General features: G+C 52.0%; 1 protein-coding gene and 1 pseudogene across 2 annotated transcripts in view; one reads left to right on the top strand and one right to left on the bottom strand.

The window, feature by feature from the left end:
• TTC7A (tetratricopeptide repeat domain 7A) overlaps positions 1-22,508 on the bottom strand; it is a 127,277-nt gene that overhangs the window by 65,787 nt on the left and 38,982 nt on the right. Inside the window, exons 6-9 of one of the 2 annotated variants that reach the window (XM_006880896.1) lie at positions 10,209-10,287; positions 9,230-9,387; positions 8,663-8,726; positions 813-950 (exon numbers count right to left, since the gene is read on the bottom strand). In XM_006880896.1, the coding sequence (XP_006880958.1) occupies positions 813-950; positions 8,663-8,726; positions 9,230-9,387; positions 10,209-10,287 (439 nt within the window). The remainder of the gene's footprint in view (positions 1-812; positions 951-8,662; positions 8,727-9,229; positions 9,388-10,208; positions 10,288-22,508) is intronic. The other variant, XM_006880897.1, reaches the window with a different exon arrangement.
• On the top strand, positions 11,167-11,845 carry LOC102855683 (annotated as a pseudogene).

Genomic DNA, 22,508 nt, shown 5'->3' with positions numbered 1-22,508 from the left:
TCACGGCCCAGCTTTCAGAAGCACAGGAGGTCACGGAAAAGACACTGAGTTGGATAGGGCTTGTCTTACTCTTTAAACGGACTTTCTGGCTCTACAACACTTTGGAGGGGTCCCTGACAGCAGACTTTCCCAATGTGATATATGTCATTTGATCTCTTCACTGCTGGCGTTGACTGTGGATCCAAGTAAGATGAAATCATTGACAGTTTCAATCTTCAACAATCCTGTTGGTATTACTATGTGTCACTGAGTCAACAATGACTCCTAGCAACCCTGTGAACAACGGCTGTGAACCATGCCCTATCCTGAGCCAACTTCCCCATCTCCGACATACCTTGCTATCATTTATTATTACTATACAAAGTCTAAGCTTTTGACACATACTAACTCATTTCATTCTCCCACCGATTCTGGCAGGCAGGCTGTCCAATGCCTTCATTTTATAGATGAGAAAGCCCAGTTTGGTAGGTATGTCATCGACCTTCCTTTAAGAAGCCCCTCCCACCATTCACATGGCAGAGGCCACTCTCAAGGGTTAGGCCCATTTTTCTCTTAAGGACACAAGGTCACTGTGCTCTGGGGGCAGGAATAGGAGGGGTGCACCCACCCGAGGGAGGTGCAGACAAAACGAGGGTCCTGTACATAGTGTGGATGCCAACCAGGTCCCAGTCCCCACACACTCTAGCTCAGAACTGTGCCAGATGACGACCACTGCACACACCAGTGTCCTCTCAGCAACGGATCAAGACAGAGACGGGCTCTGCTTCTCTGTGCTACGTGACTCCAGGGAGGGCGGTGGGAGCCCGCGGTACCTCGGAGAGCATGACGTACTGGCCCCGCCTGCCCAGCGTGATGCTCAGGAGATCGTAGATGGTCGCTGCGTTCTGTAGGCTCACTGTCCGGTCCTCCTTCTGCTCCGGCGTCCGGCTCAGCACCACGTCCCGAGTGGCCTGTGGAAGGGACAGGGTTTAGGACAAAGAGGAGATGGAAAACAAGCTGGTGTCTATCTGCAAGTCCCCTCCCTGGTCCAGTCACCACTGACCATCTCCAGGGACTCAGGCCAGCGAAGGGGCTACCCCCACAGACAGCGAACCTCCTCCTCTCACACCAGCTCCCCCTCCACTCATTCTTCTTTTGCAAGGGATGGTCCCTGCAGTCCAGGGCAGGGCAGGATGGGGCTACGGTTCAAAGGGTTCAAGTTCCCTGGTACTCATTACTTTATAGAGTCCAAGCCTATAAAAAAGTCGCAAGAATAAGATAACCACAGTCCCTTCAACCAGAGCCATCAATTGTTAATGATCACATTTGTTTTACCTCTTTCTATATGTCATATATAATATTTTTAAAAAATAATTTTAATGAGCATTTACAGAGATTTTGTCATTCCATTCATTCATTGCTGCACTTCTCTCCCCGTCCAGCCCTCCCCTCCCCATATATGATATTACTATAATAACGTATACTCAAGCTCAACTCGTCGCTGTCCATGGTCAACTCACAGCAGGCCTTGTGGTGGGTTTCGGAGGCTGTAAACTGCACGGGAAGAGGCTGCCTTTACTTCTCCCTTGGAGCAGCTGATGGATCCAAACCCCTTTCCTTGGACTAGGCCACCAGCATCCCCCATGAAGTGAGTACCATGGAAGCACTGTGGTGGTGTAACATATTGAGCTGCTTACCAAAAGGGTGGTGGTTCAAATCCACCAGGTGCTCTCAGAGGGAAAGATGAGGCGAGCTGTTCCCCTAACAGCTGAGAGCTCCAGAAACCCGATGGAGGGTCCCCACAAGGAGGAAGGGACGTGCTGCAGTGGATGTGGATCATATCATTTTGCTAGGGTGGTCTCGTGCCAGGGAGCTGTGGTACCTCTACGGTAAGGAACTGTGCTGCCAACCCAAAGGCACATGGTTCAAATCCACAGTTGTTTGCAGGAGAAAGATAGGCAATCTTCACACATGCAAATTTATTGCCTCTGAAAACTCTCTGGTGGGTGAGCTTTAGGTCGGTTCTGACTTGATGATACTAAACCACGACACAGTGGTCTGGAGGTCAACAGTTGCACTCCCAACCCAAAGACAAACTCCTCCAGTGTTTTTACAGCTTCTGAAACTTGCTGAAGGGTCAGCGAGTCGGTTTCAACTCAATGATAATGAACAACAGTGTTTGGAAGGAAGTGACAAGCAACGCAGCCTTCTGTCTCTAAAAAGAAAAGAACATTCTCTCCTGGAAACAACAACAAAAATAGCCACTGCTGTGACTTCCACCTTGCAGCGACCCCATGTGCCTTAGGAAAAACAGCTCCATGGGTTGTCCATGCTGCAATATTGATGGGAACAGAGAGCCGGGGCATTTCTTCCACAGAGCAGTTGGTGGGCTCGAACCAATGACTTTCTGGTTGGAAGCCTCACACTCAGACCTTCTGCCAGCAGCGTTCCTTTGGGATCCAAACTAGCAACACGGCATTCAGGCATCACAGCATTATCATTACTAGTATAGACAGTATTAGCGTTCTAGCCCATGTTCTCACTTCACCATCTCAGCCAACAGCGCCCTTTAAAACAGGGACTCGTATTCCAGCGCTGATTCAAGGCTCATGTCGAGATCCTGTCTTTCTCCGTTTTTCCCAGCATTAGTGTCTTTAAGAAGAACACTGTTTCTTAGGTGTTTAGAACTGTCCACAAACAGCAAGAAGACCTGGTAAATATGACACCGTCAGGCCCAGGTAGGGCAGGTGGCTCTGCTGTTTGGCTCACAGGACGCAGGGCCACCCTCTTGCAGCCCCCTACCCAGCCTCTTTCACAAGCAACCCTCTCTACGCCCCTTCCCTCCTTCACCTCACTTCTGCTGTTGGTGGGTGCTGTTATTTAACTATAACTCAAAGCAGCCCTCGATCTGGCAACAACAGATCTGAACCATACTACAGTCCTGTCCCGTACTAACCTCACCATCTCCGATATACGAGTCCACTGTTAGTCATTCTGTCAACCTGTCTTGTTGAGGGTCTTCCTCTATTTCACTGACCTTTTTTTACTTTCCTCAATAGAATGTCTTTTCCCAAGCAATCAGTCCCTCCTGACAACATGCCCAAAGTATGTGAGACCAAGTTTCACCACCCTTGCCTCTAACAGGCATCCAGTTGATTCCCCAAAGACAGATTTGTTTGTTCTTTTGCCAATCATCCTCTCTCAAAGGCATCAATTCTTCCCAGTCCTCCTTAGTCACTGTCTGCCTTTCAGATGCATAGGAACCAACTGAAAACTACCATGGCTTGGGTCAGGTGCACACTGTTTTTAAAATGACATCTTTGCTGTCCTGGACAGCAGATTTCCCTAATGCAACCACCTCGGAACTCCCCTCCCCAAAGAACTCATCCCAAACTCCAGGCCTCCATACTTGGCACCCAGCGCCAGAACTTCAGGAGCGCAAAGGGGCCAGATGACTGCTCAGGAAGGGAGGGGGGAGTATGCAGTAAGTGGGCGATTCTGCACAGTTCAAAGAGGGGGAGATGACGTGTCAGGAATCCTGAGACCCCACCATCACAGACTGTAGGGTGTTTTGTGGTCTGTAGGGTGAAGTCACATTCCCTGATCATCTCACCACCCCAGCGACACACTGAGGCTCAGGAAGAAGATAGAGAGGGGAGACGGAGGAGAGGGAGCTACAGGAATCAGAGGGTCACTGAGTGGAAAGAGCAGAGGGACGAGGCGGGGAGCTGTGGGTCCTGAGCAGACAGTGGCCCCACCCCGCTCACGGACCCCCACAGCCTCAGGAGAGGGTGAGCTGCCTGGTAAACAAGAGCTAGCCAGCGCTGCAAGGGTCAAGAGCGAGGAGGCAGGCAGGGAACGTGCCAGAGAATCCCCCTCGTTCCCTGTGCCGTCCCCCCACACAGGCACCGACAGGGAGGGAGGGACGCCGTGCCAAGGAGGAGCTGGGCAGGAGCTACTCTGCACCCAGGTGTCCAGGGAAGCCCTCCCTCCCCTCCCCACACGTGCCGTGGGAGAAGACGAGGAGAAAAACCCCTGAGGAGGGCTTCAGAGCAACAGCCACATATCTGAGGGGGAATCTGGCTTTGGATTTTGGTTAAGGGAGAGTCAGACACATGATAGGAAATGGGCAGGGCTGGGTGGGCTCTAGGGGCCAGCCATGTGCATGCCCCCTTGTCAGGGATGGAGAGTGGTGAGCAATCTCCCCCCGAGTCTCACCTCTCCACCAGCCCCTGCCCAAACCATCAGGAAAAGTCTGACTCCTGTTTCTGGTTGCCCTGGACCATCAGGCCCCGGTCTCACTGCACGCCCCCCCACCACACGGAGCTCTCTGCAGCACCTTCTGGTCCCTCACAACTCAGACCAAGCCTCCCTTCAGTTCCTCCCCCTACTCTGCATCTCAGCCAGGCCAAGGTGTCCTCTCCCGATTCCCAGGACATGCATCTCTGTGCCTGGACACGCTGGCTGGTGTCCCAGTTCTCAAGGACAGGGACTGTGGCAGTGAACTGAGCATCTCTAAGCTTCCAACCTTGGGACAGTGCATCATGCAGACAAAGAACTGCACCCCACCTGCACTGGTGGGGCAAGTGGCATGTGAGGAACCTTCCCTGGTCCATCAGAGACCTTGACCTGGAAGTGGACAGGGCATCTGAAAAGGTGGGTCAGGAAGGAGAGGCCTTCCAGAACAGGGTCCTAATTAGGTTGCAAGATCAGGAGCAGGAGATGGACTGGGGGCAGCGTCTCCGCCTGGATGAGGAGTGGCCTATGGGTCTCTGCACAGGACAGCCTAAGACTTCCTGGGGTGAACATGGTTTGGGGGCAGGGCCGCTACCAGGAACACCTCCCAGGGAACACCTGCTCCCAGGAGGTGACTGGACAGCAGCTGTGAACAATGGCAACAGGGCGGGGTGGGGGCCAGGCCAGAAAGGAGGACGCTATGTGGGCAGCAAGATTGGCCCAGCAGGGTTGACAGCCACTGACAATGCTGCAGACACTGCCCCACTGTCCAGGCCACCCCCTTTGTCCTTGTCACACTTCTCTATCTCCACCATTTAAATAGGGCGCTCTGGTGGCTTGCTGGATAAGGAGTTGCACTGTCAACCCAAAGGCAAGTAGTTCCAACCCACCAGCTCCCTGAGAGAAGATGGGCAATCTCCTTTTGTGTGATTTACAGCCTGAGAACCCGCTGGAAGGTCAGCTGTGAGTCAGTTCCAACTCGATGACGCAGAGTTAAGGACTTCTTTGCTCGGAAATCTTCCTGATCCTCCGTGGAGGCAAACTGGGTGCCCCTGTCTCTTCAAGCCACACGCCTGTATTAGATAGCCTCACCCTCTTGTCTCCCTCACTTAGTGTCATTGGTCCATTCGCGCTCCATTGGATTTTCAGGGCTAGGATTTTAGGGGCAGATCATGAGGTCCAGGCCATCTCTGGGTAGGATCAAACTGCCATCCTTTTGGTTAACAAACACTTAACTATTTATATCATCCAGAGATTTCTTCCCCACTATCGCTGGAATAAAGGCAGGGCGTTCCTCCCTGATTTCTCCTAGCCTGGTGGACTCTGCCATAGCTCTCGTGCCCACCTCCAAGCCGCCTATCAAAGGATGCACTGTTCACAGACTCTTGTAACCCATGCACTTGATCCTGGAGTTCACGCAGGGACCCCTGAGGTCCTGAAAGTGTGCTGTGCTGAGCCTTCATGTCCAGCCTCTCATCTGGCCTCACAGTCACCCAGCAGTGGTGCAGGGAGGAAAGCACTGACCGTCCTCCCAGGCAAGCAGCCAGCCTTGTGAACTAGCACAAGATTGCAGGGAGCAGTGGCTCTGCTCTCACTGCCCCGGGGCCCCTTTGCCAGCTCTTTCTCCAGCCCAGTCAGGCACGAGCTTGGCTCTGGGCGCCTCTCGTGTGTGGATGGACAGCACTGGCCTTCTCCTGGCTTGGCCCTTAGTCTGGTCCTGAACACACTCGGGGCTCCAACTATAAGGCGGGCAGGGAGCTAATGATGTAGAACAATTTGCAAGATGCTGTTGCTGGGTGCTATTGAGGCAACTAAGAATCAGAGACTCTGTGAACACCAGATCTGGACCCCGCCCTGTCCTGCACGATCCCTGCCACCACTGAGACCATGGTCAACCGTCACTGGGTCAGTCCACCCTGTGGAGGGTCTTCCTCTTTCCCTGGCCCTCCCCCTTCCCCAGCACGATGTCTTTTTCCAAGGACTGGCCCTTCTGACGACAAGCCCACGTATATGTCATCAAGTCTCACCATCCTTGCCTTTCAGGAGCTCCCTGGTTGCACTTCCTCCGTGACAGATTTGGGGTTTTGGCGGTCCATGGAATATTTAGCACTCTTCTCTAACACTACAACTCAAAGACATCAATTCTGTTATCCTTACTCATTGTCCAACTTTAAGACGCACAGGAAATGAATGAAAATACTATGGCTTGGATAAGACACACCTTAGTCTTTAAACTGACATCCTTGCTCTTTAGTACTTTAAAGAGGTCACGGACCACAGATTTCTCCAATGCCAACTATCTTCTGATCCCTTGACTGTGGTTCCTACGGGAGGTGAATGTGGATCCAAGTAATATGCATCTTTCATTCATCTATAACAATGTTACCTGTTGACCTAGTGGCGAGAATTTTCCGTTTTGTGGCATCTCACAGTTCTTCCAGGGACACTGCCCCTCTCATTCCACGCCAGGCTTTCACTCTGTTTCCCAGAGCCTGGTATTAGCAGTGCTGCCTGCCTTTGATGGACAGGGGCCCGTGGGCTCAGCTTGGTTTCACATCCATCTTTCCTATGTGACTGATGAGGAGGCTGAGAGAGGCTAGGGAGGACAGGTACTGAGATCCAACTAGGGCCGGGCAGTCTGCCCTCACAACGCAGCTCCATCTTGGCCACTGGAAACCCAGGACTAAAGAATCTTCATGTAAAGATGAAGCCCAGGCCCAGGCTTTTACATCCAAACACAGGAGCAGCCTCCAGACCTGCAAATCACCACCATCCACGGCGTTCACAGCTCCTGGCGGCACTGGAGCCCGAGAAGGCCTCCCCACCTCCCAGGGCTCTGAGATGCTCATTTCTGCCATCAGAAACCCCAGCCGCCAGTAGCCCCAGGAGATACAATCAGCACCGGCTCTCGAGCTGCCAGTCACAGAGGCATAAGTAACAGGCCCTGGGATGTGCCCCATATCCTTGCAGCCCCCCACTCTCCTGCAACACCAGAACCACAGCCCTCCCACTCCCGAGTGTGGTTCTTGGAGCAATCTGAGCTGAGCCCAGATTAGACCTTTCAGAACTAGGAACATATCAGGTGCCAAAAGCCGGGACAAGCTGTGCTCATCTGCTGACTCCCCATTGGAATCAAGCCAGCTCATGCTTTTTTTAAAAAAATAAAACCAACTGGTATCCTCAAGCCATTTTTCTCTTAGCCAAATCTGAACCTGATCGTTTTAGAAATGACTCAGACAGAACAGGTGTTTCTCGGGATAAACTGCAAAAGCATGGTGCATCCACCGTATCTAACCAGGCACCCTGACACTTGCTTTCGTAGTTTTTCCATCCAACTCCTGCATGAGGGGCCCCATCAGCCCCATTTACAGATGTGGAAACTGAGGCTCAGGGAGGTGAGACACTTTGCAAGGCCGCTGAGGTTGTGAGGGGCAACCTGAAGATTCAAGTCGTCAGATGCTCAGATGTACTGACCTACAGGGACCCCCACTTTCACAAAGGGCCAGGCTGCCTCCTCCCACACTCGGCCTTCACTCTTTCCATTCCAGGAAGCCTGACACTCACAGCAACACCTTTCCTACATGAGAGAAACGGTGTCGCATCGTACAGCTTGCTTTCACATGTATTTTTAATGCCACAGTTCAGTAATTTAGAAATGGAAAAAAATCTAGCTGGTCCAAGAAGAGGATTCTTTGAAAATTTAGTCCTGGGAGAAATGTAACCAGTGTCCTCCTCAGGCATGTTGTTAAGAGGCACCAGTTCCTGGGGAACATCATGTTGGGGAGGGTCAGAGAAAGAGGGGGAAACCCTCAAACAGATGGACTGACGGTAACTACACACGCGCATATCGGGGACAGCGGGGATGACGCAGGACGGGGCGGGGTTCAGACCTGTCGTTCAGTCACTACCAGTTCATGTTGTCATGTGAGTTCATGTGACTATGTTGTTCACGTTGTCACTATGAGTCTCAGTCAACTAGAAGACACTTAACCACAGCAAGTATTGCCCCCCTCCTTTGCAGTGAGGTTTCTCAGTGCTGCCTGAGTCTCTGCAAACAGCTACTGAATGAATTAATGGATTCAATGAACAGACACAATGACTTCTGAGTTACTTCCATTTTACAGGTGGAGAAACTGAGGCTCAGAAAGTCAGTGACTTGCCCTGAGCCCCCAGAGACAACAAGCTCCATTTTTTCACTTGTGTCTGCTGCAGCCCGCAGTGCAGGACTGACCACACAGCACCGACTACGGGGGACCATCTGGCACCCCTGCGGAGGAGGCTGTGGGAGTGGCAGGTCCAGGTCCAAACCTCCCGGGTGAGCCCCGTCTCCTGTATGGAAGCCAGTCCCAGCAGGTCCCCAGCCACAAGGTCGAGCTGTGGCTGGACCCAGCAGCCAGTGCTCCCGGCCCTCATCCCGCCCACGGGATCTCAGGCCCTGGGCGCTTACCATGGACTCGCTGATGAGGAGCAGCAGGAGTGCTTCCTCAATGTTGTCCTTCGGGCAGTAGAGGCTGAAAGACAAAAAAATGACCACCCAGCTCCAACACACATGACAAAGCTGCCCTGCTGGCTCTGCCACCTGGCCCTTCTGCCCTGGTAAGGTGACCCTCTCCTGCATAATTCACAGGCAGCGAGACTGCCGGTGGCTCTTAAGGTGCCTGGAGTCAGTTGCCTGAAAGGTGGTTGCTGCAGACGGACAGGAGAGGCTCCAGGTCGACCAGCACCTACCCAGCTCCAGGAAGTGGGAGCAAGGACTGGGACCCGCCTGCGAGGACTCGGCTCTGCCCAGCGTTGTTATCAGTGCAATAAGAGACGAGGGGTATTAAATGCAGCTTTCAGGAAAGCAGTTATCCTCGGAATGAGTAGCCTGACCTTCGAATGGGATGATTTCCCTTCACCCTGGGAGCTGCCTTCTCCATCCTACCCGGCATGCCTGGTAGGGAGCTGGGTGGTGACAGGAGGCCAGCCCCACAGGGAGAAAGGGCCGCAGGGGGAACCAGTCTGCGGGGCTTACTTGTCTCCGTCGTAGAGGTGGGGTTTGCGCAGGGCCTGGGTGACGAAGGAGCTCTCCTCCTTGCTCATGAACTCGGGCAGGGGCTGGGACAGGGGGCTCCAGTAGCACTCCTCACTCAGTGAGTGCAGCAAGACCCCCGCCAGGTGCTTGGCTGCCACCTGCGGGGAGAAGGACAACGACTCAGACCCTCACAGGGCCACATGGCCCCCTCAGACCCTCACAGCACCACACGGGCCCCTCACAGCGCCACTCGGGCCCCTCGCAGCACCACATGGCCCCCTCAGACCCTCACAGCACCACACGGGCCCCTCACAGCACCACATGGCTCCCTCAGACCCTCACAGCACCACATGGCCTTGTCAGACCCTCCTGAGCCACATGGGCCCCTCACAGCACCACATGGCCCCTTGGAATCCCACTACTTCCCTCCCCAGACCCCTTTCATAGCTTGGTTCGCTCGGCATCTGCCCATGTCCTTAGTGACCTTAAAGGGACACTTTTTTGCACTTCAATCTTTTCTCTTCTCTCAACACGAGGCACACTGACAGCTCCTCCTGAGCCCGTGGGGCCAGCGATGCTCTTAGTACTAAGCAGGGCCTTGAAGACTCAGATTAAAGGACAAGCTGCAGGCCAGATGCCTCGTCGACACCTGACTGAAACCCCAGCGTGAAAGGTAGCTGTGGCTCTGGTTTTGGAGCGGCCGTAGGGCCTGAGTCAAGGACAGCAGAGTAGAGCCAAGGTTCCTTCTTGAAATCACAAACATCCCAAAGACTGAGGGGGAGGTTTTGCTCGGGGAAGGGACAGACTTAAGGTAGAACTCTTACTAGGCTAGGGGACGGCGCTGTCACGCTGTGATTAAAAAACCACAGAGCGGAAAGCATGCTGAGATTGTTAACAGTGTCACCCACAGAGGAGGAATGGGAGACCAGGTGAGGCCCCCGCCCTGGAAGAGCCAGCCCCAGGGCCACCGCCACGTTACCACTTTGAAGTTCTGTGTCGCTTTGGTCTCCACCGTCCGCAGCACCTCCCGGAGCTCCCGCATGCCTTTCACGATGTTCCTGGTGGGGGGGACAGCAGAAGCAGGGTCACCACCAGCCTCAAAAGCCACTCGCAGCTGATGCTTCAGTGTTTCAAAGGCTGGGACTCTCATGAGAGGAGACAACGCGTCATCCTCCTCCCTTGTAGCTACAGACGGATTCTAACGCATTGAGAGTTGGTGGCCTCTGGGCTGGCAGCACAATTCCCAAGGACCACACCACCACCAGAGCTTCCCCATGACCAGTCTCGTTCCCAAAAATACATCCTCATCAGGCCTGTGGGCACATGGAGGGAGGGTGTCTGCTCGAGTTTTACTTGACAACAACAACAGAGATGAAAGGGCACGGACGTAACACAGAGATGCTTGTAGACTGTGAAATCAATGATCAGATCCAGGAAAGTCAACAAAAGATGAGACTGAGAAACTGGTACATTCCCACGATGGAATACTACACAGCACTCAGGAGCAAAAATGTTGACAAATATTCTCTAATATGGATGAGGTAGAGAGCACTGTGCTGAGTGAACTAACTCAGTCTCATAAGGACAAATACTGCGTAAGACCATCACTGTAAAAACAGAAGGATAACTAGGAAGATGTGTATAAATGTCCAAAGACGGAAGGGGAGGGGGGTCTGCGGGTGAGGGGGGAAGGGGGAGGGAAATCTCAGGTCTGCAGAGTTTGAGGGGCAGAGGGAGGAGGTAAAGGACGTAAGATTCAGGGGGGACCTGAAAAGTTGGGGTAATAGTGGGCATAGAGGAATGATGATTAATTTTATAAGATACAATGTATGGGAATGGTCATACAAAAACCACTATGTGTTGCGAAAGGCGAGCAGCGGCGGCGGCACGGAGAAGGCGCAGCGGAGGTTTTGCTGGTTTCGGACCCGAGCGGCCGGATGGTGAAATCCTCCCTGCAGCGGATCCTGAACAGTCCCTGTTTCGCCAGAGAGAAAGAAGGGGATAACCGCAGGGCCACCGTGCTCGCCAGCCGCACCATGCCGCTCCTCAGCTTACACAGCCGCGGCGGCCACAGCAGCGAGAGTTCCAGGGTCTCTTCCAATTGCTGTAGTAACCTGGGTCCAGGTCCTCAGTGGTGCTCCTGATGCCCTTCACCCACCCCTGAAGATCCCAGGTGGGCGAGGGAATAGTCAGAGGGATCACAATCTTTCAGCTAATTTATTTTACTCTGATAATCGGCTGAATTTAACAGACGAACTAGCGTCTAACGACAAGACGAGAATTTTTAATGTCCAGTCCAGGCTCACAGATGCCAAACATCACCTGGAGGGCTGTGCTCGCAGCAGCAGCCTCTACGTCGACCTCCCAGGTGGTGCCCTGCCGGACGGGAGCAAAGACAGTCTCGCAGTTCTCCTTGAGTTTGCCTAGGAGCAGCTCCGCGTGGACCACGTCTTCATCTGCTTCCATAAAAACCGAGATGACAGAGCCGCCTTGCTCCGGACCTTCAGCTTTCTGGGCTTTGAGATTGTGAGACCAGGGCATCCCCTTGTCCCCAAGAGACCCGACGCCTGCTTCATGGTCTACACGCTTGAGAGAGATTCCTCCGGGGAGGACTAGTGGCCCCAGCCGCCATCACAGGAGGCCTGGTCACCCCAGGTGTCCCTCCTTCCTGGGTGTGTCCGCATGTTGTAATTGTGCAAATAAATGCTCACTAAAAAAAACAAACAAACAAACAAAAAAAAAACCACAAAACCCCACTATGCGTATTGGGTGGGAACACAAAATTAAAAGGAAAAAACCCAAACCCAAAAATGGTCCCCTCTATGCAAAGCACGTAAAAAACCTGCGAGTAGTTTACCACAAAACTGGGTCTTTTGAACAAGAAGTTAGACATGGCGGCCTGAGAACCTGAGGTGCTATCACTTTTGGGAGGGGGTGGGGTTTGGTTGGTGGTTGTGTTTGTTTTTTACACTTGAGTCTGTTTCAAATCCTTTTTCTTCCCTGACTCCCTCCCTAACTGCTGTTGAGTCAGAACTCACTCACGGCAGATCCTCCAGTGGGGTTTCCTAGGCTGTAAATCACACACGAGGAGAATGCCCATTTTTCTCCCAACAAACAGTGAGGGTTTCGAGCCACCTGTCTTCAAGTCGGCAGTGCAACTCCCTACCCACTGGACCGTCTGAGGTTCCTCCTCTAGAGCAGGAACCCTGAATTTGGACTTCCAGTCTCCTAACTTCCATGTGCACCTGAGAGCTGGAGAACGACTATGGACGACAAGAGTCAATGCCTTTTAAGTTGTGGCGCTGGAGAAGACGTGGCGCTGGAGAAGAGGCCTGGACACCCCATGAACAGCCAAAAGGACGAACAAGTGTGTCCTGCAGCGAGGACCACCAGTGTGCCCCCCAGGGGCAGGGATGGGAAACTGTCTCACACACTTGGGTTATGCTGTCAGGACGGGTCAGTTCTCGGAAAGGTACATCAGGCTTGGAATGATGGGGGGTCAGAGAAAGAGAAGCCTCTCCAGAGGAAGATCCTCAACAGGATGGACGGACACAGGGACTGCAGGGAGGGGCTGGAGCAAGGCGGACATGTGAGCACGCTGCGGCACTGGGGATGGCTTAGCCCTGCTGCTCACAGAGCTGCTGCTATGAACTGGAGTCAAGGTGAAGGCCCTTAACAGCAATAGTGCCCTAAACTGTGAGCAAACACACTTGTCTGTGAAAAGTATCCACATGGTAGTATGGTCATGACAAGAGTCCAGAATGAAGGTTGCATAGTGGAGTGGACTTGAGGGGTGGGGGGATTGTATATCAATCAAAGAATTTTTATTTTTCAAAGAGAAGAGCGAACTGGGGGGGAGGGGTGGGTGAGCAGGGAGAAAAAACACAACAATTAATGAATGGAAATCCAAAATCTCTGTAAACGCTCACTAAAATAAATTTAAAGAAAACAAACAAAAAAGGTATCTACATACAGCATTTCTACCACAGCAACACCAGACAACTGTAAGCCGGGGGATCGTGAGGGCCACTACAGAAGTCTGCTGGGCTAGCTGTGTCCTAACCGATGAAAGTGTTTTGTCCCCTACAAGGCTGTGTGTCACTTGAAACTCTGTTGTGTCTCCCTAGCGCGCGCTGTCTCACATGCTGAGAGGCAATGACGTGGACTGTTGTGTGTTGCTGAGTCAGAACCGCCCCACAGTTGACCCTCCAGGGAGGAGACTGTTCATCTTTCTGCTGAGGAGCTGATGGTGGATCCAACCATGTGCAGTGCAACTTCTTAACACTTGACCACTAGAGGTTCCTAATGGTCTAGACTGGTGGACCTCAAAATGACTCCCGGGCCTGCATTGCCGAGGGCCTATTAGAGCTGCAGATTCCTGAATTCCACTCTGATTTGCACTGACTGAATCAGAAACCCGGGTGTGGACACAGCTACCAGCCCTTAAAGCACCAGGATTCTTAAGGTCACTCAAGTTTGAGAGCCGCGGCCGTAGATTACTGCCAGTACTTCCTCAGCACCTAGCCTAAGTCGGGTTTCAGCAGCTCTGCTTTGACCCAGGAGCCCCGCTCTACAGTGTGATCTTGAAACTGTAATTTTGGGAAAGTGAGGTCGCCTCTCCCAACCCAAGTTTATTCGTCTCGAATGGAGGTTCAACTCCACCAGCTGCTTTGTGGGAGAAGAACGGGCAATCTCCTCCCACGCAAGTGACAGCTTCTGGAAACCCAGTGGAGGGACAGCCGGGAGTCCACTCCAACTTGATGGCACATAACAACAAAGGAAGAGGTCACTGAACCATACATGTGAAAATGTCAGAAATGTCCAATGTCTTACCTATATGTTTTAGTACAATTTGAAGATGATTCCATGGGGCTGGGGGCAGGGGCAGGACGCTGCTAATGGCCTTACAGTGAGGGCTGGAGTATGAACACATGAAGTTCCTGGCACATTGAAACCTTCCCGTATCATTTATGTATTAAAGATTATGTTTTAAATTATCATCACGTTCTGCACAGAAGCTCAAGAACAGAAGCGTCCACAGATAAGAGCCTGGGCGATCTTCTAGCTTTCTACCCATCTTCCTCCTCCCACCACTCGGCCTCCAGGAACTAGGAACAGGGCTCCTGGGAGATGAGGCCAGGTTAGGAAACCAGAATCCTGGGGTGGGCCTGGGAGCCCCCACAAATGAGCCTGTGAGGGAGGATTCGGCTGCCAGAGGGGCGTGTATCACAGGGCCTCAGAAATCAGCTCAGAGATGGATAGCAGGCTCTGTTTGGATGAGGGAAGAGCCCGAGAGACAGAGATATCCAAGGGCTTTTCAAGTACTCAGAGCGTATGACCATTCCAGAAAAGGGACAAAGTGGCTGGCTCGGGGACCTTGCTGTGTGGGTGGATGCTGGGCTGGATGCTGGGGCTGCCCTGGGCCCCGTGGCTCTGTGCCCAGAGGCGGCCAGTGGGTGATTTTCCACTCTTCAGGCCACCTGCCAGCCACCTCCCTGGCAAGCCTGGCCAAGGCTGTTACCTGAGGGCTGCAGCCAAGAAGTGAGCCAGGCCCTTCCTCCTGCTGGGGCACAAGGGCTATCCTTCCTCTGTCATCCCTGGACGCCCGCCACCGCCTCCTCCGGTGAAGGGCAAGGTCACTAGTCACCAGTGCTGCTACAGCAGAGCTGCCGCCAGTGGACAGCTGAGGCCAACAGAACCACGTCCTCTCACGACGGCACTAGCTCCAGGAGAAGGTCCTGTCTCCGTCGGGCCCTGTGCTGGAGGATCCCAAGTGTCTCAGAGCAACCCTTCCCTGACTGAAGGGGTTTCTCAGCACAGGGTCCCAAGGTCAAAGTCTACTACTGTCTGCTCTTCTTGGTGCTTGTCAGGCCTCCCCCTCTCTGCTTGTAAGATAAAAGGTGATGGAGGCAACACTTTAGGGAAACTGACATTGACTGAAATTGACTTATCAATCTTGCATCCCACAGTAATCCCCTTTTAACCCACTGACTGATCACATCAGCCTATAAAATGAGGTGATGACATCAAACTACATCGCTGCTGAACTCCCAGCCCACTGAGAAGCCACATATATCTGTGGGGGGGGGGGGGTACCACACACACTCTGCAGTTTTTTCTGTATGATCAACACTAGTAGAGCACTCACTTGGGTTGGGGTCAAGGGACTTGGAAGGTGTAAGCTGTTTCCTCGCAGCTCCTAACCAGGGAGCACTGGTGGTCTAGTGGGTAGGGAACAATGCTGCAACCCAAAGGGAAGAGGTTCGAATCCACCAGCTACTCCATGGGAGAAAGATGGGCAGTTCCAGCCTCTGAAAATCTGGAGGATCAACTAGGAGTCAGTTCTGTAGGAACTCGGCAGCTGTGCAGACCGTCTTGGCAAACATCCCCATACAGGGCAGAGATCTACTCTCTAACACATGAGTCAGAGTCAGCCCAGAGCAACACGTCTCCCTGTGGGGGAGAGGGGTGTGTGAGACCTTTGGACACCGCCCCCCCTTCCAAATACACGTAATTACAGAATCATCATGGCATTTCAACAAGATCCCCGCTCCCAAAGTCAAGTATATTTTCACTTCCAAATCTATACAGGATAGTGGTCTTGAAAGAAATCGGGAAATCCTTCAGCAAAACACATAACCACCCTCAGGGCTGTTCTGGGTTAAGTCTCTGGTTTTTACTGAGAAAGGTCAGTAAAAGTTTGAAGGGAAAACCCAGCCCCAGGGTTCCAGGGGTTCAAGAGGCAGCAGGGCTTCGGATCTACAGAAAACACTTAACGTTCCAACATCGTGCTGCCTTGGCTTAACCATCTGGGAGGTGAGGGACCAGATGGGGCTCCTCCGGGGCTCCCCAGATGGCCGGCAGTCTGGGCGATCCTGTTCCGGGAGGAGGGCTGCCGTGCCAGGCAAAGCTGCCCGCGCCAGGTAAAGCCGGGGCTTTTCCCAGGCCTTCCTGGCAGCCCCGGCGGAGGCCAGCTTCAAAGAGCTCTTTGTTCCTTGTCTCACAAGCTGACCTTTCTGTGCAAGATTTGCCCACTTTTAACAATATCCAAACAGGGCCTCAAACAAACCTTGTGCCAGAAAAAGGCCACATAGGGAGATGCCAAGAACCCGATTATCCCAACTAAAGGAAACCCCGACTGGCCAGGGGCAGGGGGACAAAGGGATGTGTGTGCAGGGGAGATAGCTCGCTGAGAGGGCATGGGCGCCGGGGTGGGGTGTATGGGGGTGTGTGGGGTGTGCCTTTGGTCCCACCACCAGGAGGCAGCACTGTGGATTTTTCAAAGCATTTCACTCTTCCACCTCTGAGAAGGTCAGAGAAGCAGGCTTTATTATTCCGGTACCAGCATAACACTTGGTGCACAGAGATAACGAACCAAGGCTGGATATGTCCACTGATCCCAGCTTTCAATACGCAGCCTAAGGCTGAGAGGATGCCCGCCTTTTCGGGGCAGTGGTAACAACTCTGAGGAGGAGCAGGGTTACGGCAAACTCCAAGGAGTTCACATTTCCCTTACTTGGAGCCACAAAGCCCTTCAAGAGACCACACCTGGCCTTCCACCTGACCCAGGTGCACGTCCTGTCCTGGTTATCTCAACACTCTCAAGGCCCGAGTCTCTAAGTCTCTGCAAAGTGTCCACTTTATATAATGCTGAGCGTGCTTGTTTATCAGCCCAAGCACAACAGTCCGCCAACAAATATTACTGGAATGAACTGAGAAGCCAAAGGAGTGAGTACGAGCATCTCATTCCTGGGTCGAAGGGGCTCACAGCCTATGAAGGGAGCTGCACACTTAACGTGCTCAGAGTGTTCAGCAATGTGTCCCAAACACAGCTGTTATTAGGTGCCGTCAGGTTGACCATGACTCACAGCGACACTATGAACAACAGACCTGAACCCTGCCCTGTCCTGCTCTAACCTCACCCTCTCTGGCATCCTTCCGTCCATTGTTATAGTCAACCTGTCGATCCATCTCGTTGAGCGCCTACCCCCTTCTCTGACCCTCCACCTTCCCCAGCACGACTTTGTCCTCCTGACAACATGCCCAAAGTATGTGAAACATGTCACCATCCTTGCCTCTAAAGAGTACAACGGTTGTCACACTTCCCTCAAGACAGATTTGGGTTTGGGGGGGAGGTTGGCAGTTCATGGGATACTCAGAACTCGTCACCAATACCATAATTCAAAGGCATCGATTCTTCTCTCATTCTTATGCACTGTCCAACTTTTAGGTAAATGGGAAGCAAGCGAAAGAGACCATGGCTTGAAACAGGCACACCTTAGTCTTTAAACTAACATCCTTGCTCTTTAACACTTTGGACAGTATCCAGGGGCTGCTGATGTAGAAGAAAACCAGCCCCTTACAGCAGATTTTCCCAATGCAACCTGTCTCAATTTTTTCAGCTGTACCTAAGAAGCTTGCAATAAATGCTGCTTTGGTTTAGCTTAATTTGGACTAGTTGAGAATAATGAAAAACTACATAGATTTGAGATGGCTAGGTTGACACAGGATAGAATGGCATTTAGGGCTCTTGTACACAGGGTCACTATGAGTCGCAAGTGACTCGATGGCACATAACAACAACAACAACAACAACGATTTTGTTGCTGACTGACACCTAAACAGACATGGAGATGTCAGATACTAACAGGTAGTCTCATATTGGAGCAGGGGAACTCCCTTAGAAAACACATACTCTCCCCTTTAAACATCCTTCAAGCCTAGAATCAAACACAGCTATTAACCAAATAAAAGCCCTCTAAGCCAAACAACCCTTAAAACAATCAACTACATGAGACTGAAAGGACAGCATTTGCCTAGAGAGAACATTCAAAGGCATGGCAGGACCAATGGAAATGGTATATACAGGGAGGGAATGAGAAGAGTGCCATCATGTTGAGAGACTTGCCATCAACGTCAGGAATCAAAATGTGGATGAATGGCTCGTTGTGTGGAAAACGAATTATGCTCCACCCAAAAAAATTCTTTAAAAAGGAAAAACTAGAGAATGTTTACATAATGGAGAGCATCAATCTCGTATGGCCACCTGGAGTCGGGGTATTAAAAGGGTTTATTGTTCAAAACGGCTTCCCTAGCCACTGACTGACTTTGCCATGTGGATGGGCAGGTGTATGCAAATAGGGTGTGTTAGCCTGTGTTAGCCTGTTCATGAGGTGACCGACCGGCTTGTCTCATCATTAAACAGGGCAGAAGCCAGCAGCAGAACTGGAGACTCATCACCAGCAAAGCAGCAGGAGACATACAGTGCACGCCCTTCAGAGGCACAGACACTTGGACAGCCGCAGCTGAAGCAGAGAACCAGAGACCTGGAGGGCGATGGACTGCTACCCTGTAGGGAACCAGAGGCTAAGAGACTGCTCATGTTTGCTGGAGGACTAAGGATGGGGGCAGAGCCATAACTGGCAGGACTGGCCTAAAGCCGCGTCTGTGAGCACACGTCAGTCACTGTCCTGACTGAGTGACTGTATTTTGCTACTAATTACAGCCATTTCTACTTCCTTAATATGGTTCTGTGTGGTCTGTGAGCTATCACAATACATTCTGGACCTATCAGAGCAGTCAGATCGGTGTTGGGGTAAGTAGAAAGAGGTGTGGGAATATGGAAGACATGTCTGACCTCATGGGAATTGGTTTTGTGTTGTTAATGTTGTTCATGGAGACAGTTCCCCTTTGTGGAGTTGGTAAAGGTCAAATATGGCTATCTCTGCATGACCTTTGCTCTTTTTACAGGAAGAGGAGAAAATTAAAAGGGGGACAATAAACACTTTATTGGAGTAGGTGAAGCAAAGGGCAACTGACAAATGGATAAACAGACATTGATGATATTCTAATTAATGATATGGAACAAAATATGCATGATAGAATTTTTTTTTTTAAAAAGCTTTTCTTTTTCTTTTTTTTTTTAATTTTAGGATATATAGGTACTCCCTTCCCTGTTATTTGGCTATGGAACAATAAGCACATGTTGCTGTAATAATTGACAGATAAGCTTGTTTACAGAGCATTTGTAACACCCATGGTCCCCTTGGTTGACCCCCCACACCTCAAGCTCACTCTGACCTCTGAGTAGAGAGTGAAAAATGGACCTATCAGGTCTAGGCAGAAAAAACCAGCTCAGAGAAAAGCAGAGCTCTGTTCCTGGGCAAGGTCCGGGGATTCAGTCCTAATGAGGTCAGGGCTGAGGGCACAGTCTGCAATGGTCATAGGGATGACCAGCTTCCCTGGCATTGCACTGTGCCTGTTCGCAAGTCCCTGCTGCCTTCATACCCAGGAGGAGGGGGCTGACTACTGCAAGCAGAGGAGAGCCAGCCCCCCTTCCCTGAGCCTCCTCTTCAGCTAAGAACGTGGCAGCAAGGAGTCCCTCCCGCTGGTGTGGCCTGAGGTTCCAGCAGAGACCACGGCTGCCCTCTCGTGGCGGCGAGAGGAAGTGAACTCACACAGGCCTCCCAGATCCAGCACTTTGCAGGGGGTGTGTGGTGTGTGTGTGTGTGTGTCCCCCAATCCCTTGCCTCCCTGGCCAGTCCTTCCAAGTCAGTCAGGAACCCTTTCATGCACACAGAATGAGGACAGCAATTTCCTGAACAGGGCAAGGCCATGGAAAGTATTAACTGCTGGACAACAGGGCAAGGCCCTGGAAAGAATGACTCTGCCTCAGACACAGTGACTGGGCAACTGGGCAGTGGTTTCAGGCTTGACCGGCTCTGCCCGGTCCCCGTTCAGGCTTCTCCAAGCTCTCAGGAGGGGGCGGGGGAGGAGGGCAGCTGTGAGGGGGACACGCAGATGTGACTCACTTTGCATGAAAGCAAACACCACACCCTCCAAATTCTAACAAATCCTCATTTGTGCAGATTCTAGACACTGGGAGGCCTCAGGAGGCCATCCCGCCCAGGCTCACGTGGACGTGACCGTGGGTTCTCAGATCCTGATCAGGAAACGAGTCCCCCTTTCTGTCCCTTAGACTCTCAGCCTCTCCTCTGAAGTGTGAACAACTCCTCAGTCGCCAGCCCTCCCTAGCTTCTCAAAGTCCTTTGGGGTATTCCTGCCCCAGGCAGTACCCCACTCCAATGGACTTCTCCTTGCTGACAAGAACTGGAATGCACACTGGGCCTGCAGAATGCTGATTGCCCCATGGATGTGGCCTCCTGAAGGGCGGGGACCTGTCCTGGCCACAGCTCCCATCCAGCGTGAAGATGTGGGGCCAGGCACAGAGTAGGCGCTTAGAGGCTCGAAGGAGGTGGGTGGACATTCTCTTAGCCTCAGCCCTTCATGGACCTGAGGAACATCCTTTTCACCATCAAATGCAAGAGCCAAGACCAAGGCTAAAGGGAGATGGCTCTGGGGCCATTTGGAAGACTCTCCTGAGTGAACCTGGAGAAGGTGACCCAGGATTGGGGACTTCAGTCCCAATCTGCCCTCACACCTCCACTAGGCTCTGTTCGCGGTGGAGGCGGGGGCAATTTTTGCATCCTCAGTGAACTGTCTGACATTTCTGTTTGTCCCAACTGGGGGTGAAGGCTGTTACCGGTATTAAGTGGGTGGAGAGCGGTGAGGTTGCTAGTACTCTATGAAGCACGAGTTGACCCTCACAGCAAAGAATTATCCAGAGAGAGGAGACGGAGAAATCTGAGAAACTTTTAAGAAAACCTCCTAACCACCAGCAGCAAGGTATGACAAGACAGGGACTGGGGATTCTCATAAGATCGAACTTTGACCTAAAGATAGCGACATAGAGTTACAAGAGGTCATGAACGGAGGCATACGGTGAGCAGGCGGTGTGCAGGGCCTGCGATAAGATGGGCAGACCCAGGGCAGCATCGGGAGCAGGACGGTGCCACCAGCAGCCCGTGACTTCCTTCCCCCCCTCTGCTCCTCAGTAACACAGGGGTACCGCTCATCCCAACACCACAGAATTACATAAGCTGGTGTCCGGCACCCAGTAAATCAGCAACAAACAACAATTAGTTACAATTATGAAGCAAAATTTCAAAACGAATTCCACTGCAGTTGAGCCAGTTCCGATATGCAGCCAACCGACAACGTGTTTCTGAGGCTGTATGGAAAAGACTGCCCGTCTTCCTCCCACGGGAAGATGGCAGCTTCATCTACCACACACACTGCGTCACTAGAGCTCCTTACACGACGCAAGGGCATAAAAATTGTCGAAAGGCCAGGTGGGCCCCGGGGCCAGAACCTCAGAGTGAACACTCTGTCACATTCCGGGTGACCTCTGGGGGGGGCTGTGGCCACTATAAGCCAGTCAGAGGCCTCAGTCACGGTCACCTGTGCTGGGCACTGCTGCTCATGCTTCTGAGCTTAACATGTTTGGCCTGTTTATTCTGTGAGAAATGGTTCCGTTTTCCAATCCGCTTTTGTTTGGTGGGGTTAAGTGGGAAAAGGGCCAGGACTTTAAGAAGGAAAAGAATCTGTGCTCCAAGAAGTGGGAGAACAGAGACAGGAGCAGAAAAACTGCTCAAGATGCTGAACTTCCTGAAGGTGGTGGCAGCTAAGGTCCCACCTGACACGCCAACATGCACACAGGACGCATTAGCCGAGACGCCACGCACCTCAACATGCCACACACATCTCACATATCACAGACATCAACACACCCACACATACATCACAGCCACTTCCCAGCACACAAACATCACACATTCCCACACATATCACACTTATACCAACCTAACACCCCCCCATACCCATCATACACAGCAACACGCACATAAATGTCCCCACATACACATACTATACATACACCAACACACCCCACATACATGAACACCTACACTACACACACCAACAAACCATAGAAAGCCACATTCCACCATAAACAATCACCCATTACCACGATACGCACCACACACACACACACCCGCCAAATTTATACCAACCTAACACACACATATCACATTACACCATTCATAAACACACCAAATCCATCCCCCACCATACGCAGCAAGACACACACACTATACACATAAAACAACACACCATGTACCATCCCCATACCCCATCATACATAGCAACACACACACACACGTCCTACCATACAGGCTATATACACCGACACACCACATAGTGTCCCCATACCCCACTGTATACAGCCATACACACATACATCCCCACCACACACACTGTACACATACATCAACACACCACATCTCATCATATACACCACTTACACCAACCTCACACACGGACACCACATACCGTCCCCATACCCCACCATACACACGTCCCACCACACACACTATACACA

Source organism: Elephantulus edwardii, unplaced genomic scaffold, assembly GCF_000299155.1.
Source record: "Elephantulus edwardii isolate Elephantulus edwardi_28Jun2011 unplaced genomic scaffold, EleEdw1.0 scaffold00011, whole genome shotgun sequence".
Lineage (NCBI taxonomy): Eukaryota > Metazoa > Chordata > Mammalia > Macroscelidea > Macroscelididae > Elephantulus > Elephantulus edwardii.
This window is presented reverse-complemented; position numbering and strand designations above follow the sequence as displayed.